Below are 20223 nucleotides of genomic sequence, written 5' to 3' on the forward strand. Positions count from 1 at the left end.
ATGTGACCCTGACTGTGAACACCCAGCATTTTTTGGTCACTTTGTCAAGATCATTTGGTAAAAATATCACCTTGATATCTTTAATATTGACAGAGTAAGGCCATGTCAAAGATTTGATGAATTTCTGTCTTATAAAATCATGTTTTTGAGAATTTTCTATTTAAAAACAAGCTTGTATTAACGCTGCAGAACATTTGAACCATAATTTGCTTTTCTACGTGTCATATACCACGTGAAAGCTGCTATTCTCCTATTTTCAGTAATATATGACACATTTATAGGAAAATTCTTCAAGTCTTGTAAAACAGGTTTATTTTTATATGATGTGTTTATATGATATGTTTAAAAAGAACACTGAAATCATTGTATCGGGTGCTACGTGTCATATTCAGATTTGGGATTCATCACACACCAGCATCAAACAACTGCATTTTATCAGCTTTAAATTATATTTTAAATAGGCAGATGTTAAGCTACAAAACAGATAAACTGTTGCTGAGATTTTGGAGGTGACAAGAAAAATATCTGCACCGAAATAAGAACCGGGCTAAAATAGCAATATTTATGCCTTACTGTACCTGGCACTGACCGCTTTTGCAATTTAACTCTTTCCCCGCCATTGACGAGTTTTTACGGCAATACATATTTCCATATTATACATTAGGTGGCGCTCTTACCCAACTTATAAAACAATAAGGCATGCACTGATCCAAAAACAGTAAAAACTCTGTGTATGTTTGACAATCGCTCTGAATCTGATCTCAAAAATGCAATCATCTTAGCTTTCTGCTAGGGGTGTGACGAGACACTTAATTCACGAGACGAGACACGAGATTGGGTTCACGAAACGAGACGAGACAATATTTTTACACTTTTTAAGAAATCCTCAATGATAAAATAAATGAATTAACGAATTAAATGAATGATTAACGAAAAAAACTACCTTCCGGTAGCGCCACCATCTTAGACTTCTCATTATTCAGGAGAATTAGCGTAGTGTACGCACTTTTCTTAGTGACGTATGACAAATTCAGAGGGCGGGGGCACAGATCATCAGCAGAGTAACCTCCGTAAGCTGCGTAAAGCTCTGATCTTGAATGCGGACGCGACTAAGATGGCGGCGCTACCGGAAGGGAGTTAATTTCATGAATAAAGTTGTAAATAGGGATATTTCTATAACAACACAGCGTATTTTCTGTTTAAAAACAAGCTTGTATTAACGCTGCAGAACATTTGAACCATAATTTGCTTGTCTACGTGTCATATACCACGTGAAAGCTGATATTCTCCTATTTTCAGTAATATATGACACATTTATAGGAAAATTCTTCAAGTCTTGTAAAACAGGTTTATTTTTATATGATGTGTTTATATGATATGTTTAAAAAGAACACTAAAATCATTGTATCGGGTGCTATGTGTCATATTCAGATTTGGGATTCATCACACACCAGCATCAAACAACTGCATTTTATCAGCTTTAAATTATATTTTAAATAGGCAGATGTTAAGCTACAAAACAGATAAACTTTTGCTGAGATTTTGGAAGTGACAAGAAAAATATCTGCACCGAAATAAAAACCGGGCTAAAATAGCAATATTTATGCCTTACTGTACCTGGCACTGACGGCTTTTGCAATTTAACTCTTTCCCCGCCATTGACGAGTTTTTACGGCAATACATATTTCCGTATTATACATTAGGTGGCGCTCTTACCCAACTTATAAAACAATAAGGCAGTGTTCTTCACTCCCAATCCTGGGGAGCCGGTGTCCTGCAGAGTTTAGCTCCAACCTTAATCAAACATACCTACCTGTGATCTTCTAGTGATCATGAAGACATTGATTAGCTTGCAGGTGTGTTTGATTAAGGTTGGAGCTAAAATCTGCAGGACACCGGCTCTCCAGGGCTGGGAGTGAAGAACACTGCAATAAGGCATGGACTGATCCAAAAACAGTAAAAACTCTGTGTATGTTTGATAATCGCTCTGAATCTGATCTCAAAAATGCAATCATCTTAGCTTTCTGCTAGGGGTGTGATGAGACACTTAATTCACGAGACGAGACACAAGATTGGGTTCACGAGAACGAGACGAGACAATATTTTTACACTTTTTAAGAAATCCTCAATGATAAAATAAATGAATTAACGAATTAAATTAATGATTAACGAAAATAACTACCTTCCGGTAGCGCCACCATCTTAGACTTCTCTGTATTCAGGAGTATTAGCGTAGTGTACGCACTTTTCTTAGTGACGTATGACAAATTCAGAGGGCGGGGGCACAGATCAGCAGCAGAGTAACCTCCGTAAGCTGCGTAAAGCTCTGATCTTGAATGCGGACACGACTAAGATGGCGGCGCTACCGGAAGGGAGTTAATTTCATTAATAAAGTTTTAAATAGGGATATTTCTACAACAACACCGCGCGGACTACCCTCAGAAGACCTTTGTTTATCATCCTGGAGCCGTTTGGATTTATTTTGTGAAGGATGGAGGCACTTTTTTGGACTTGAAGGACGTGGACCACGTAACTTCACATTTAATTAACTGAAAGATCCAAAACATTTTCCAAAATATCTGAAAATGTGTTTGTCTGAAAAACGTGGACATATGCATCTCGGACAGCTTGGGGGTGAGTAAATCATGGGTTAAATATCATACCCCTTAAAGATTGTTTTTTTTTGGGGGGGGTTGAAAGCAGATGGTCTATTGTGTATGTATTTTATGTTTATATTTTTAAAGAAGAACATTTTCTGAAAAAATGTTCATTCATTTTTAGGAAACTTTTTTCTACCATTATAAAGAAAACAGACCACAATATTAACTCTTTCCCCGCCATTGACGAGATATTATCCACCAGGTGGCGCTCTTCCGCAACTTATAAAAACCGGAAAAAATGCTGGCGCTGACTGGTAACTTTTTTTAATGCTGGCAGGGAAAGAGTTAATATTGTGGTCTGTTTTCTTTATAATGGTAGAAAAAAGTTTCCTAAAAATGAATGAGATAAGAATCATCATGTGTTTCTGTGCCTAAAGTCAACACAGAGATGATCAAAGTCAATGTTTTAACAAGCCGAGCTTATAGGTATAATACAGAGTAGTGTCAATAAAATCAATAATTTATGTATTTTTTATGTTATAAATAAAAGTTTAAGTATTGTATATTGAAGGCATTTACAGAAATAATCACAAATTACTTTATTTTTGTAGTTTTTATGGTCATGACTACTTTGACGCCTTAAATGGTCGGTTTGCAGTTTGCAAAGTATGTGCAATTTTCTCTAACTTTTTCTATACCTGTTTGGTCAAAAAATAGCATGTCCATCTATAAAAAGCAAACATGTTGTTTGTGTTTTATGCAATGGCAAAACTAAAAACATTATATTCTTGTTAGCCATCAAATCATTAATAGCCAGAATTACTGTTAGCCTGACAAACACAAAATATAGACCTTTTACGAAAAATGACTATTTTTGCTCATAACTCGTGAAAACTTTGTTCTGACATTTTTCTAAACAACAATTTAGAAAAATGTTTATAATATACGACTAATTAGCAATTTTGTCATTGGACTAATCTCATTAGCTAAGTATGATCACAAATTTGTCATTGTCAATCATATTTCCACAGTGCTACATTGAACTACTTTTGAGGCTATTGAGACTTATTTGTCCGAGATGCGTTCACTTTGTTATGAAAAGCTTGATGATAGATCAGTCTGTTCTTATGAACCACTATTCTTTTGCATGTTCTTTTGGCTTCGAGCCTTTAGCGTTTTTGCTGCTTGGCCCTGGTATTGTTGCTTGCAGCTATATTCATTTTTTGCTTTCGTTATTAAGATACAAACAGAAAACATGCTAAATATGCACATAAAATTTAAACAAAACAACACAATGTTCAGAACAAAATGGCTGCTTCTGGCAAGTCATAATTTAGTGTGACATCTCTTGGCACTAAACACATCTTGTACTTGACACTTTAGCATATAATTTTATTCAGTTTATTAATACTGCATACAAATATCCTGTCTTTTCTATATTTTAATGGTGGCATGGTGACTTTAGCACAGTAATGTATAACTTTAAAAAGAGTTTTGATTTTTTATATTTAAAGGGCACATATTATGCCTTTTTTACAAGATGTAATATAAGTCTCAGGTGTGCCCAGAATGTATTTATGAAGTTTCAGCTCAACATACCCCGCAGATAATTTATTATATCATGTCCAAATGCCCATATTTGGGTGGGAGCAAAAACGTGCTGTTTCGTGTCTGTACCTTTAAATGCAAATGAGCTACAGCTCCTTACTTCCTTAACAAGAGAGACAGTGAGCGTCTTTAGTTAAAATAAATAAATAAATAAATAAATTCCTGTGAATACAGTCTGAGACAAAAGCATCACACTATTGAGATATGGTAGACGGTGTACAACATGCTCAGGGCAGAATCTATGCTAATACAGGACTGTCAGTCAGAGGCCGTGGGTGGGGCTTTATCAGTGTGACATCTCATTGATAAGAAAATCAAAACAGCATGTCTAATGAGACTGCTTTGGTTGAATGGAAATTAAAAAAGGAAAGGGGTGGATTTTGTTTTTATTGTATGGTGGTTGTGTTCACACACTGCCAACACACATTTATATCCAAACACCTTGTAAAGTGGATTTTGAATATTAGGGGCTCTTTAACATAATATGCTTTGGGCTCAAGGTTATGAAAATTAAAAGTCCTTCAAATCAAGGTTGACATTTCTACAAATATATTTTATAATTGGCAAAAACACAGTTTTTAAGACAAACATAACAAAACAGTTGATAAATTGTTAAATAAAATGTATCCTTGAGAAGTTCACTTCTTGAAAGGATGATGTCAAAGACTTCATGATTAATGAAATGATTCAAGTAATGGAACATTTTAAACAAAGACTTTTAAATAATTCAAAAGGTGCCAAAGAATGCATTGAAATAACATTTGAAATTGTTTTCAGATATCTACATAGAAGGTCTGTGACTATATTAAAATGATGCAAAAATGATCCAGAGTCAGTTTTACATGTCCATTTACAACCCTAGGATTTGCGTTTATAATGAAATGGTCTATTATTACCTTATTTGAAAGGGTCATGAATAATAATGTTGCAAAGCTCTGCTCTGATTGGCTGTATCTCAGAGTGGCTCATTCAGTAGCTCTGTGTGTGTGTGTAAACAGATCTTATGTTTGAGTCTGTATCAGATGAAGATACAGATTTTGAGGAATAATCAATTGTTTGGAGATTGTTAATGGACGTTCAAGTGATAAGTTTGTGTAACTGTAACGTCAATAGTAGAACTTCAGCCTAAACGCTAGCATATAGCATTAACTAGCATATAGAGCTAACTAACTTTGTTTTTAGCACTGTGAGAACATTGTACTTAATTTAAAGTGTAATTTAATGTTAGGGGCGTACATCTCGACTGTAACGTCACAGTTGGTGTTGAGATTGGTCTGTTCTCCAGCAGTCTTTTTTCAGGTTAACATAAGGAGGAAAACATCGTGTTTGAGGCTCAAAATATGTCATCATTACCATGTACAGAACTCTTATTATTCATCTGTGCCTACATAAATACAGGTTTTTTTTGGGGGGGGGGCTTTTTTGTCTTTATTGATAGACAGTAGTTTTTGAGAGATGACAGGAAAGCAGTGTATGTCCAATTGTATGTCCATATGAATTAAGAAACACCTATTTTAAAGCGATACTCTGGTGAAAAATGAAAATTACCCCATGATTTACTCCCTCAGAAACATGCTGGACATTCGCATCCTAGATGGCTTGAGGGTGAATGAATCATGAGGTAATTTTCATTTTTCATTTAACTATCCCTTTAACGCTGGAACTGTTTTTCAGAGATGGTCATACCTTGCGTTTGTGAGTTGCGAGAGTTCCCTAAAACCACACAGATCTCAGCCGGCATGTTGCCGTCACTCGCTTTGCCGTTGCTGGCCACAGAATCGCCGGGTGACGCCACCTCTGTCTTCACTGCAACCGACGGAGGTTTCGGAGAGGTTGTGGGTACCGCCTGCGTGTTCCCCGACTCTGTGGAGGCCACGGCCGACTCCTTCGGCTCCTGACCGGGGTTGGGAACCTCCTGACAGCTCATGACTCAAGATCTGCTAAATCAACTGTGAGAGATAAAAAAAGACGATAAGTATTTCAGGTGCTGACGGACCTACGTGGAAAAAAGCCCAAATTTTGCATCTCCTGCATGTGTTGTTATCTGGCTTCACTGAATGTAGGGCACTTCTCATGCTCCAAAGCTCCTACAACCAATTTAGGCCAATTCATGTCTTGCAAACCATTAAAGAACAATAAGAACAACGTTACAAGAAGTAGAACGATCAAAACAAAACCGTAAACTTTATACAACAGCCTAATGTGATTTAACTTTGAATACAGTAATGCAAAAGTTCCCCAGTTTCATCTGTGAGAGATGTTTATATAAGATGAGAACAAATGAGATTTATGGAAGCGTAGCTTTAACTTTTATACTTTATGTATGTGCGTTTATACTTATACAGTACGTATATAAAATGAGCAGGTGTACAGTAATACTGCAGGCCTGTCATACATATAAACATTAATCATTTATGATATATCGCCCAACAATTGCAATATAAGCAAGATAGTGAGTGTTATTTGGCAGCTAAATCTTGCAAATATGGGAGACGCTTTTAAAGTGTTTGCAATTTATTTCATTTTAATTCAACCAACTGTAAATATAACTGTACTTGTATCACTATCAAATGAGATATTCAGCAGCTGTTATGGTGAATGAGAGGACTATGAAGGACGGTCGGTCAGCCAATCTTTATAGCGGCCATCAAGAGCCAGCAGGTGTTATTAGCACACAGGTGGAAAAGCAACAGAGCTCCAGGCAGGAAAAACGAAGGTATTTGCGATAACAACGAACAGATTCATTAATTTCAACACTGACGTCTAATGAGGATTTATCACTGTTGGGCTATTTCAGGAGATGACTGGAAAAGATTTCCTCGAACCAGGACACACTGACACATTACACCACCAAACAATGTTGCTTTGCATCCACAATCTAGACTTCTGGAAAATGCGAAAGTCTGTTACTGAAGATTTTTCTTTCTTATGTTTAGGTGAAAGCATTAAAAACAGAAATATCACCTTTAAAATTTCATCTGAAAGAGTGGGCAACTCAATAAAGCCTTTTCAATTTATATGCTAATGATCCTTGAATTAAAATTTAATAACCGGGAGATATTGAAAAGCATACTCGAATTATACAAAAAATAAATCCTGAAAGAATGGTCTAAAATTAGAAATTCAGGCCAGCACTGAGCCCTTAAACACTCCAGATTACATTTTCTGATGAAAATCAAAATTGCACAGCGAGCTGAAGATGAAGAAATGAAACCCGCTCCGTTGGGATTTATGGAACCACAGGAGATTTTTTCCGCTTTAAACAAAATGGTAAACATAAATGCATCTACTCGCACGAGACTATTGAAAACCTTTCAAATCTGCAGATGTTTTTCTAATTGTTTATCACTAAATCAATACAAAGCACTTTACAATGTCAAAATAAAATCCTAACACTTTTGTCCTAGTTTTTAAAGAGGAAAGATAAATAAAAATCAGATACCCTACGTGATCTTTGAAAATAACCAAGCTAATCTACAACAAACTGCGGACAGCATTCACATACACTATATGGATTAAATTTGCATCACATGACAAAAAGGCAAAAACATCACAGATACGGTGAGACAATAACAGGAGACGTTACTGCATGTATGACATTATTAATTCCTAAGACATTATTAAAGTCATTACAATGGGAAAGTGTATGTGTCCTAAATTCAATGTTAAAAAAAATCTTACTAGTTGTGTTTAAGGTTTTTAAAGAGTCAAAGTCACAGATACCTTTTGACATACGTCTTTTGTCAGACGTTCGGGCAAGCATGCATCCCTAATGTGAGGGTAAGATGGTGGTCATATATTGGCGTTCATGCAGCTTAAATCTTTGATATTCAAAATATTTACACCTTAGTCAACTTCAAATTCAAGGACCTTTCAAGGACTTTCCAGGTCCAATACCCTTAAATTCAAGGACTAAATGTGGGGACACATTTCGAGTGAGAGCAAGGTTACATCGTGTTACCGTTTAAGATACATTGTTACAGTTCCCTTTCGAGGGAACTCGAGCTGCGTCACTGCGGTGACACTTTGGGGACGCCTCCAGGGGTAAGTGCGCCTGAATGTGTAGATCAAATTCAACCAATAGTGAGGCTTAGGATAAAGGACACAAAGCATCTCCTCAAATAGCGCACGACAAAGATGTCCAAAGCATGAGAAATACATATATATATATATATATATAAAAAAAATAACTTCAACAATGGTCATAAGGATATAGTTTCATTAACTCAAGCGGATGAGTTAAGTGCTTCAGTCATGAAAGACATTCAATTTGTTATGCGTTTATTCATTAAAATGATGCATTAGATCAAATTTGTGACCGTGGACCACAAAACCAGTGGCAAGAGCCAACAATGCATTGTAAAAATCAAAATGATCAATTGTTTTTGTAATGACACAAATCATTAGGATATTAAGTGAATATCATATTTCATTAAAATATTTCCCACCGTAAATATATCAAAATGTATTTATAATTGCTAAGATAACACATTGCTAAGGATTTCAACTGGACAACTTTAAAATGTGATTTTCTCAATATTTCAAATTTTTTGCATATTCCAGATTTCAAATAGTTGTATCTCTGCCAAATAGTCCTATCCTAACAAACCACAAATCAATGGAAAGCTTATTTATTCAACTTTCAGATTCTGTATCAATCTCAAGTTCAGGTCAAATGTGTGTAGATCAACAAATGAATCAAATTATCATCAAACTCAATTGTTGCAGCCTTAATACAGATAACCTCAAAACTTAAAACACAAGAAAAACTTAACATTCAGTATTTATTTCTAGCTCACCAAGTAAATGTGTGACATTGACCATGTTAACTTTGTCTAGAGGTCAGATTTCCACTGTAAAACACACAAATCTTACATCATCATCATCAGTTTCATAACAGTACAGAGAAGACTTTTAGTTTTAAAGACACACATCGGACAAATATGATGGTTCATCAGAGACCATTTTAAGCCAACTTCCAAATTACAGGGTGTGCAAATGACTTTAAAATGATGGCAGCATGATTATTATATTTGCACACATTGGTTTTCTATACTGTAGGTCTTTTAGTAGAAATCTTGTGTTGCATCACATTTCCCAAAATTTGCATGCATATAACTACAGAAGTATTAAAAACATAAAGACAGAGTTCAAAATAAAGAAGTGCATCTTTTAACAAAACATATCAATTTTTACTTTATGCCAATCATCTACTAAAAGGCTTAAGGCACATTAACTAACTCTCAGTAGTTTAGGATTGTGTGTTTGTATCAATTTCATTTATATAAAGGAATTTTGTTCATACGGGCATGAGCACAGATGGTGTCAGGACACTTGTGAAACTTCTCCATTTGTTATTTTTCTCTAAAACGAGGTCTAAACAGGCTCAAAATGAAATTTTGCATGTGCGCCTGAAGTGGTGAAACATTTACATCTGATGGGTTTCATTATGAAGCGTAGCAAAATGGCTCTGAAAGTGCTATACCTATCGAATTTCAGTTTGCAGGTCTCACACAATTTTTCACGTGTATGTATGAAATCCTGTAGGCTTGTGTAACATTCCAACATCTGCAAGTGTGTCTTACAGCCAAATACAAAACCTAACAGGAGCAGTCATTTAAATTTTCTCTACAAGTTCAAAAATCAAATATTAACTCAAACTTTCAAACGTATACTATTCCCTTTCACACAGAGTCTTTACTGGCAAATTGCAGTTAACAAATCATGTGTGAACAGAACTTTTCTGTTAAATCAGTGCTGCCAATTTACCAGTAATTTACTGGTAAGCGATATGTGTGAACGAAAAATATAGATTACCCGCATTTAGAACGGACGACGTCAGACCACGCAGACAGCTTCGGGCCAATCATAATTGCATAACGATGCTTAAAAGTCGAGCACATTTCTTTACCACAGATTTTTTTAAGACTTCTTACCATCTATTTGCAGAATTGCCGACGTACTATACCACAACCTCTGTGAAGCCCAATAGTTGCCTGAGAAAAAACGATGAAAAAATCTGGAACTTGAGAGTGCAAAAAATCATTTAAAGTCCAAATAAAAGCATTTACCGTGCATATTACTAATAAAAGAAGTTTGTTTTAGTGCTCTCTAGCTTACCGGTGTGACATTGTTGACTGAATTGGGGAAGTTGTAAGCTTTTACATAAACCAAACTTCAATGGGAACGGGTAGCATGTTTGTATGCAAGTTTCTGGCCAATTCGGATTGTAATTTTGCTGCATCTACTCAAAAAAATTAAGTTTTTATATATTTACAGTATACAATTTACACAATATCTTCACAGAACATGATCTTTATATAACATACTAATAATTTGTGACACAAAAAAGTCTATCAAATATACCCGTGTCTGTTTATGTGGTCCAGGCCGAGTTCATTATGGGTACATGAATAGTATATTCATTACTGGACCATCAAAATGAAAGATATTGATAATGTTTTGTGTGTATAAACGATTTACATTTCTGATTGCAACATTATTTGTTTTTCAGACATTTTTCTGTAAAGGGGACATTTCAAAGTGATTATTTAAGATGTAAAATAAATCTTTGGTGTCTCCAGAGTAAGTATGTGAAGTTTGAGCTCAAAATAACATTTATTAATTTACTATAGGATGTTAAAATTGCCAATTTTGGGTGTGTCCTTTAAAATGCAAATTAGCTGATCTCCGTGCTAAATGGAAGTGCTGTGGTTGGATAGTGCAGATTAAGGGGCGGTATAATCCCCTTCTGACATCACAAGGGGAGTCTAATTTCAATGAGCTATTTTTTCACATGCTTGCAGAGAATGGTTTACCAAAACTAAGTTACTGGGTTGATCTTTTTTATATTTTTTAGGTTGACAGAAGCATTGGGGACCCAATTATAGCACAATCTGATTTCATGATATGTCCCCTTTTAATACAACCAGAATTATTTGTATTCAAAGTGACTCACAAATTGATTTTCTTCCAGTAAAAATCTGCACATGGAGCCAAACTGAAATTCCAACATCTCTGGGAATAAAGGGCTTAAAGAGCCCAAATTATGAAAAGAGAAAAGGATATTAAGGTGGCTTTAACACTTCTGGAATTACAGGCATGCAAATTTTGGAGAAAAACACAGAAAAGGTGCTTTATGTGTCACAATTGGCGTGTAACACAACAAAAATGCTAAAGTCAACACCTAGAGTAGAGATCCAATCTCTGTGTGAAAATAATGAGGCTGACATTTTTAAAGTCATATTTCAGCACCTGTAAGCTGGCTCCAAATTTTAGGTGAAAATTGTCATTTTGACTCCTTTTTACACCGTAAATATTCATCCATGACATTTAATTTTTTGTCTCACCATTTCTATCTCCAGATAAAGTGATCAAAATCTAACTTTTTTTGCCCGCGACCTCTAATTGAGTTGACACAGAATGACCCTATAACATTTTACTGCACAAAACTCTCATAGTCCTTAAAAACACGGAGAATAAGCAGGGAGATTTCACAGCATGCTATTTAAAGTCCCACCGTAATTGTCTTGAAATTTATTGATGCTCACATGGTGAGACTCACAGCATCTATAACCATTAGACCAGCATCACATAAAAACTCTCTTTAAGACAACTCGCCTCTAAAACCGGCGATAAATTCACTGCTTATAAATATTAATGAGGTCAAAATGAAAAATATTTATATAATGTGTTAGGAAATATTTTAGGTCTAAGTTAGGTATTTGTACTTTAATTTTTCATTGTCTAAGATGCATTAGTGGGTTGTTCAGTGGGTCACTGCATATAAAACTCAACCTTAATCTTACTATTACAGTACAATTTGAGATTTTAGTTTACATAAATGTTGAGCAACTGATTTTGCAATGAATAATGTCTAATATAACATTTGTGAGATATAAATGATAATTTTATGGTAAAATAAGACTATGATCATGCAGTGCACCCCACCACTGCTGTTTACATCTCCATATAGAAGAAAACATGAACACAATAAATGTGTAGGGGGTCAACCGATGATTTATCAGCTTTTTTTTGAATGCATTTGACCTTTAGGACACACGGCAACCATCAGAAAATGCCACAAGCTAACTACACAAACATAAATACTGCAGTATAAAGCTGAGCAAACAATCTCACAATAACAGTTTCAATATCAGCATGCGCTTAACTACAACAATCAACACTGTGGTTTGTTTATGCAATCATAATTTTGTACACATGTCATTTTTAAAGATGAACTATGAAGTTTGGGGGAAGAATTTGTATGAAGAAAGTACCATGTTATGAAACTGGGTGTAAGGTTTTCAAATATTACCAGAATCGGAAATACTAATGCTGTAAAAAAACAAACCTAAACTTATCAAACAGGCACTTAGTGTTCAGTGCTTGATGGAAAAATCAGGACATTAATGGCATTTCTGACGCTGCATCTGGAACACACGACATCTGTGCTAATTTAGGATAAAGTTACAGCTTAGTTGCCCCACTTTAAATAGAAATTAAAGGAACAGATCACAAAAAATACACAAAAAAAACTGTAAATTTACTGAGCCAAGCTGCAGGCCAAACAACGCACAGCTAAACCAAATGAAACCAAGTTGTGTTAATATTTAATAAATGAGTATCATTACTAGCTGACTGTATTGAACAGGTTCATAAAACACTTGATTTTCAGGTGTGCTATATAATCATTAAAAAAAATTAAAATGGGGTGAAATGTTCCTTTAAGTTCACATACATTCAAAAGCAATTTTACCTCCTGATGCAGAGCTGCAAGAACTCAAGCGCCGTCTTTAAATCTTCTCTCCCTCCCCGACTCCTTTTCTTGAAATCAGCCAAACAAGACTAAGTTCTGAAAATAAAAAGGTCAACGTGTTAAAAATTAGCTTCTTGTTCCAAGTTAAATCGTCCGACTTTGAAACGCAGTGGAAAATTACAGACCCGTTCCAGACCCCTCGCGTGGAAAATCCCCAAATTTATTACACAAAAGGGGGAAAGGTGGGCTCTTGAAATTTCCATGAAAATTCTATTCTTAGATTAAAAACAGTCGGAGGGCAGAGCGAGGGCTTTGGGTGTGAATAAAAAATAATCCAGAAAGACTCAGAAATGAGATTTGAATCATTTTCCAACTAGCACCAAACCAACATTTATATCTATAAATAGAACGCCGAAAGCAAACAGAGTAAAAAACACACATCTGGGCTGCTAAGAGTTAATAAAGCAGAGCTTGTGTTTTGAGATCTGAATACAGTTTAGTAGTTCAAACTAAATATTTAAGATTCTGCACTAGCAAATGGTCACCAATCATTGTTGAAAAGGTCAAACTTTCATGCCTCGACTAAAGCAAACAAGATCCTCTTTCAAAGCATGCTGGGATATTATATAGATTATCAGGTTATGTTAATATTATTGTAAGGATATTGATACTGAAAATATATTTTGCTCTAAGGCATTTACATTGATTTGATTTTCCAGACCTCACTGGACTATCATTTTAAAAGCAAAGCAAAAGAGCCGTCGTCAAATTTCGGCCTCAAATTCAGATAAATGTAAAGGTCAGCATGAAAACCACAGCGGGTGCGATCATCTCCATGCTGATTAAAAACAAGTTTGAATGGAAACTGATGACTACGCTGTGAAACTGCACATTTTATACTCGCATCCTTTACTTTAACATGTGCTTAGACAAATGCATTATAGTATGTCACTGAATAACACAAACTGACTGATATTATTTACATTGCAAGTGAGAAACTAAGCATTGTGTGTAATGTATGAAATGAAATGTACTCAAAATTAGAAATCCAATGAAAAAGTTAAAGAAATCCCAGCTGCATTTCTCACACTGGAAATGAAACGGCAGACTGCAGAAATAGAAAAGATCATTTTCCATTTATATAAAAAAAAAACTATGAATGTTCATGCAACAGCACCACAGATGGGTTTACAGTTTCACTTCCCTCATGTAGTCCACACTAACTTCAACTCTTCAATTGCATTCAGTTCATAAAAACAAAACAGCATTTATTTTCCTTTCACTGTCAGCTGTGATTGATCATTACAATATCTGCTGTTGAGCTGAGGGGAAAAAAAATCAATATATTCGAACGTTAAAAGAAAATGTAATAGCTGGTAAATGTGTGCCTCATCCTTTGTGTTTGCATTATTATTTTAGCTATTTTTCCTAAATTAGATGCGTTTTAAAATAACTCAAAATCCACATATTAAACATCACCCAGTTAGTCAAACACAAACTCAAAAACATTTACAAGCAAAATGTAACTGAATAAAAAATATCCCTACAGGCAATGTTAATTTTTTTGTAATTTCCTAATTTTTTCGAAATATCTGCCGACAGGTGGCGCCAATTTCTCTCACTAAACCCTAAACGACATTTGCAGTCAAAATTAATCGTATAAAACATTTTCTCTCACTAATCCCACTTTCATCACATCGATCTGCGTCCGAAACCCACTCACAAAGTTGTGTCGCGAAGCAGCAAACAGTCGAGCAGACAATCCTCCCCATCGCCAGATAAGAGTGAAATTCACAAGAAAATTCAGCAAACATGGCTGCTGCGTGTGCTTTTTGTTTTCAGATTGTACCCTACCCCGAGTCTCATTTCAACTCCACAAATTTCCCACTCAAGTCGATTTCACGTCCAAACGCGCCGCCGGCGAAACGGAGCGCGCAACGCAACACAATTTCACGATTCGCTGCAATGAAAACTCGCTGCAAAACTTTATTTCGGCAAAAATTCAACAGATCTGTTTCTGCACGACAACCACGAGCTTTCAGCTCCGATCTTACCGCGCACACACACGCACGAGCTCCGGATGATCGAGATAAAAGCGCCGCGTCTCCAATCTGTTACATTGTGTCGCTCGCGCGCGAGGAAAGATACTTTGTTACCTCCCAAAATGATGCGGGCATGCGGAGAAAATTTCTGGGAACGGAGAAATCCTCCCATCCGTATCTCAAAATGACGAAACGAGCGGCTCTTTCCGGGGCATTTTTTCCAGAAACAGAGTTCCCGGGTTGATTTCGGTGAATTTGTCGTCGCTTTTCCTGACTGAAGCTCTGGACGCTTCACCGTCGGTGGGGTTTATTCATGATGCGGTCTGCCCCACGGACACATTCATCCGCCATCATGCAAGGGCAGCTTCTCAATTTGCAAATGCATTAATTTTACTCAATGCTTTCATGGAGCTGATATCACGTCAGCTGCTCCATCATGAAGGTTAGATGTGGAAATGCAGTGAACTGAATCTTGAAAACCAACGTCCGTGCAGAAAAACAGTTTTACATTTCACCGCTTAGATGAAAAAAGAAAACTATTTTGCTTGACGTAAAAGTTTTACTCACCGTGCAGGCTAATAGAAATAATTTCTTGCCTACATTTTTCCTACAATAGTTTATGGCATTAAACATTTTTTAGTTTATTCTTACACCACAGAGAGAAAACCAAATGATGTGTCAAACACATAAATGCAAGAATTTGCTAAAAAGTGCATACTTTTTTGAAAGAAAATTTTTGAGCATTAGATTTGAAATAAAAAATTACAAATTTACAAATTGTAAATTTCCCAGCTAAGGACTTTTATATTTGCGTTTTCTTTGAGCACGTGTGTTCCGTCTCTGTCGCGCCCTCTAGCGGTCACTGTTATTGTGGTAAAAAAAATACAATTCATGAAATTTGACTTGAAATAAAAATTTTAATTTCAAAAACATTCATTTGGACATTTTATTGCACTCTATAATATACAAATAAGCATATATTTTTCAAACATTGCACACTTTATGCTGCAGTATTGTCATTCTGTCCATTCAAAATTGATTTGCCACCCTCATTTTTAATTTAACTGAGTTTTTTCTTATGGTATCAAGTTTTGTATAGGCAGAAACCTTTAATATTTGCTCCATAACTGCATAGAAAAATATAAGACACTGTTCACTAAATTTGGACCCTCACTTGATTTGAGATAAATATATTTATTTGTAAAACAGTCTGAGACTGCAAGCAGACATTTAGTGACTATATTAATAGTGCTGGTTCATAAATAGGTCATTTTTATTTTAAGACACACAGATACAATTACAGTTTTCTGTGTGTATCTAAAAACTTTGTTTGCAAGTTTAATCAAATGCATTGTTCCACTGGGCAAAACAATGTATAAAGAGATTTTCATACATAATCTTTCATACACATAAATTGTATAAAGGACTAAATGGCAGCTTTCCATACATGGTTTAGATTAATCCAAGACTATTAGAATATTTAAGTAGTTTTAACAAACAAACCTTCTCATTGAGTGTTTTTGCATTTTAAGTAGCAATGGGAAAATATAGTTATAGACTCTCAGTTCAGAGAAGATTGTGGTCATGAACCAAAACTTTATAAGTTGTCATTAGGGGAGAACATAAAGAAAAAACATGCAACAACAAAATAACACTTACTGTCATCAGGCCGCAATACAGTTAACTTGAAATACAACTAGTAAAGTGGGAAAAGCTAATGAAGATAAGTGCTTATATCCTGATCTTTAACTGCAGTGAAGGCTTTAAATGACAAATAACAACATACTTACAAAATACAGACGAGCTAAAAAGCTCATGAATTAATAAACTGTACAGAAAACAAACAGTTAAACAAGAAAAATTGTGGTAATCTGTAGAGACTGCACACACATTAAAAAGACACCATATTACAGTTTTTCTGAATTGCTAAAACACTAAACCCCAATCTCTGAACTAAATTCAAACTATTTGTCAAATTATGCACTCTTTTAGCAAAACTCTAAAATGCAATGCACTTGTTTTATAAATGCTAAACACAGGCAGGCAAAGTTGAACACAACTACAAAACAGTTATCACCGAGTAAACACAACAACTCAAAATTGTACACACTTTTTTCTAATGTGTTTTTTTTTTTACTAATTGTGTGGATTGGAAACAGTCGGAGAGGAAGATGAAGAGTATGAAGACGAGCAGGACACCAGAGATGATACAATTGGAAAAAGTTGCAGTTATATTGCTGACTTTTTACAAAATACAAGTGCTCCTTACAGTAATATTGAAAATCTACTATAACTTGCACTACATAGTAAAGTATTCACTTTATTCACTGAACATAACTTGTGATTATAATAGAGTTTTTAAACAGTATTTGTCAAGTGTGTTGTTATAATAAACATTTATTTTTCTGTCAGCAGATGACCTGGATGTTGTGTTATTAATTTTAATTGAGAATTTAAGGTAAAGTATAGGGTTTTATATTATAGACTTATGTGTGTATTAAGCTTAGTTTGATTTTGAGTACAAGTGGAATGGTTTTGAAGTAATTGTTCAATTTTGCTAGAAGAGTCAGGGGTTCTGTGAATTTTGCTGAAAATTTAGATTTGTGCTGAAGGTTTTGAGAAAATAAGTGATGGTTTCAAAACTCAGCAATTCAGAAAAACTGTAAAAACACAGTGTGACAATTTGTGTGATATTGATATTGTGTGAAGTCGTCCAATCAGATTAGTGCTGGATGAATGCAATATGAATCACAGATGCACCATCTAGAGATGAGACCCTGTCTGGATCAAATGTACCCTGTATTCACACTATTTCTATGTATTGTTTATTTGTTTTGACATGAAAAATAAGGTCTTTTACAGAACACTGATTTGTGCCCATTAAGACAACTAATTCATCTGGTGGCTGATTGCTTAGACTACAAATTACAGAAAATACAGTCTTACAAATTTGTCATCTATTTTTTTTTAGAAGACCTTTAGGGAGCGTGAATGGAAATTAAAGTGTGTTGTTTATCTTTGAAAGGAATGGAGGAGGTGGTCGAAATTTAACATTGTAAAAGTAGAAATGGTTAGCAGTGCAGAATGACCAAATAACTAAAAAATACTAAAATTTAGAAGACTATGTAAAGAAAACAACTTATCCAAAACAAATGAGATTTTAAACTTGTATACTACCCATAAAAACACATGGTGTTGGTGTAAATGTTTTAAAAGGTGCTGCTGTTTACATACACGTCCAGCAGAGGTCAGTAGAGTCACATAGTTATAAAAATGTTATGTTATGTTATGTTATGTTATGTTATGTTATGTTATGTTATGTTATGTTATGTTATGTTATGTTATGTGTTATGTGTTATGTGTTATGTGTTATGTGTTATGTGTTATGTGTTATGTGTTATATGTTATGTTATGTGTTATATGTTATGTTATGTGTTATATGTTATGTTATGTGTTATATGTTATATGTTATATGTTATGTGTTATATGTTATGTGTTATTAGGGGCCAAGCCCGCAGGGCGGCAGGCCACTATTGCGTTTGATGGTTTTCTTATTAGGGGTCAAGCACCGAAGGTGCTGAGACACCTATTGTTTTTGTTAGTATTATTATTATTATTATTATTATTTTTCCCCAATGGGAGTCTATGGCAGCCCTATGAACCGTACATAGGAAAATGATGAAATTTGGCACAGTTGTAGAGATGGTCATAAATAGTCATGTGACCAAAAATGGGGTCTTTAGCAGTAACTCTATAGCGCCACCAGTAGTCCAAAAATTCAATGTTCAAACTGTTATAATTGGTGAACTATTTGATCTATGAAAATTCTACTTAGTACACGTGATTGCTCTCATCCCGCTTATTGAATTTGATACTTTACAGTAAGACTCCACCCATTACAGTAGCGGCCATTTTGAAATGTACAGTATTTCGTTTTTTCGCTACTCCTCCTTCAAATGTGGTTCAATTCTTATGAGATTTGGCACAGATGATCTTTGGAGTGAGCCGCATAGAAATGACCGAACAGAATTTTGATTTTTATCTTTGTTCAAAAGTAATAAATGCGCAAACTTAACGAGGTTGACGCAAAAATGGTTCTGAAGCTGTAGCTCAGTCATTCTTTGATCAATTGCAATGAAATTTGGTACACTTCATGTGGACCATGAACTTGGGGTCCATGCCAAATTTGGTGACAGCGCCACCTATGGGTCATGAGATAATAAAATAGGCTATTTTTGCCCATAACTTCTGAACTGTTTGTCAGAAAATTATGATCTTGATGTCTATGGATTGCTCACTTCATGCCGCATCTGTCGATGTGAATTATGCCGTGTTTGACCAAACCGCCTGTCCGCCATTTTGAAATTTCAAATAAATTGTTATATTTTTTGAACTATTGGACATATCCGCGCAAAAAATGGTAAGGACCTTCGACATGATATCCTGAAGGTACCTGGGAAGTCAGAGTACAGCGCCACCTAGGGGTTATAAACTATAACAGTTCTTATTGAACTGCTTATAACTTCTGAATACATTGTCTGATATACATTTTCTTTGTGAAATTGTATTCACTGTTTTATGCTGATCGCAACGATACCTTGTTTGTCATTTTCCAACATTATGTTCAGGTGTTATTGTAAGGCATATGGTAAATGATTTTTTCGCTACTCCTTTTAGAAATTTTGTGTATTTTATGTCAGGTTCTGCTCGTATAATGTTTGGAGCAATCCGCACAGATGTGACCGAACAGATTTTTGATATTCTGTTCTCTTTCTTAGAAATACCACTCTAAAGTTTACCGTGCCTGTGACGTTGTCTATTTTTCATAGTAATAAATTAATGTGACTGTATATTACATTGTATAGCATCACTATACATAATGGTCTGCTTGTCTTCAATTTCACTTGAACTCATGTACATTGTATTTCTGTTATTTCTACTTCTGCTGTGTCAATTCTGCATCTTTGGTGATTGACATGTTAATCCTTTCAGCTCTCTAATCTCTTGTCTGCTGCCTCATGAACTGTGTCAACTGAGTGGCGCATCTAGATAAACCACATGCATTGAGATTCTGAGTTCCTGGGTTCGAATCCCACCTGAGTCATGACGTTTTGTTCTTCCTCATCAATTCTTCTCAACCTGTCTGTAGTTCATATGTGTTCTATTTTTCCATGTGTGCTGTTGTTGCTCTGCATTGTGGTGCTTCTGCTGTGTC

At 35.2% G+C, this 20223-nt stretch overlaps 1 protein-coding gene across 4 annotated transcripts in view; it reads right to left on the reverse strand.

Annotated features, from left to right (window-relative positions):
• znf618 (zinc finger protein 618) overlaps positions 1-15474 on the reverse strand; it is a 34035-nt gene extending 18561 nt beyond the window's left edge. The window contains exons 1-3 of one of the 4 annotated variants that reach the window (XM_055200298.2): positions 15123-15474; positions 12967-13062; positions 5895-6157 (exon numbers count right to left, since the gene is read on the reverse strand). In XM_055200298.2, coding sequence (XP_055056273.2) covers positions 5895-6135 — 241 coding nt within the window. In that variant the 5' untranslated portion in view covers positions 6136-6157; positions 12967-13062; positions 15123-15474. The other 3 variants (XM_055200302.2, XM_055200300.2, XM_055200299.2) reach the window with 3 other exon arrangements.
• Positions 15475-20223: the final 4749 nt, after the last annotated feature.

The sequence above is a fragment of the Misgurnus anguillicaudatus genome, chromosome 22, assembly GCF_027580225.2.
Source record: "Misgurnus anguillicaudatus chromosome 22, ASM2758022v2, whole genome shotgun sequence".
NCBI lineage: Eukaryota > Metazoa > Chordata > Actinopteri > Cypriniformes > Cobitidae > Misgurnus > Misgurnus anguillicaudatus.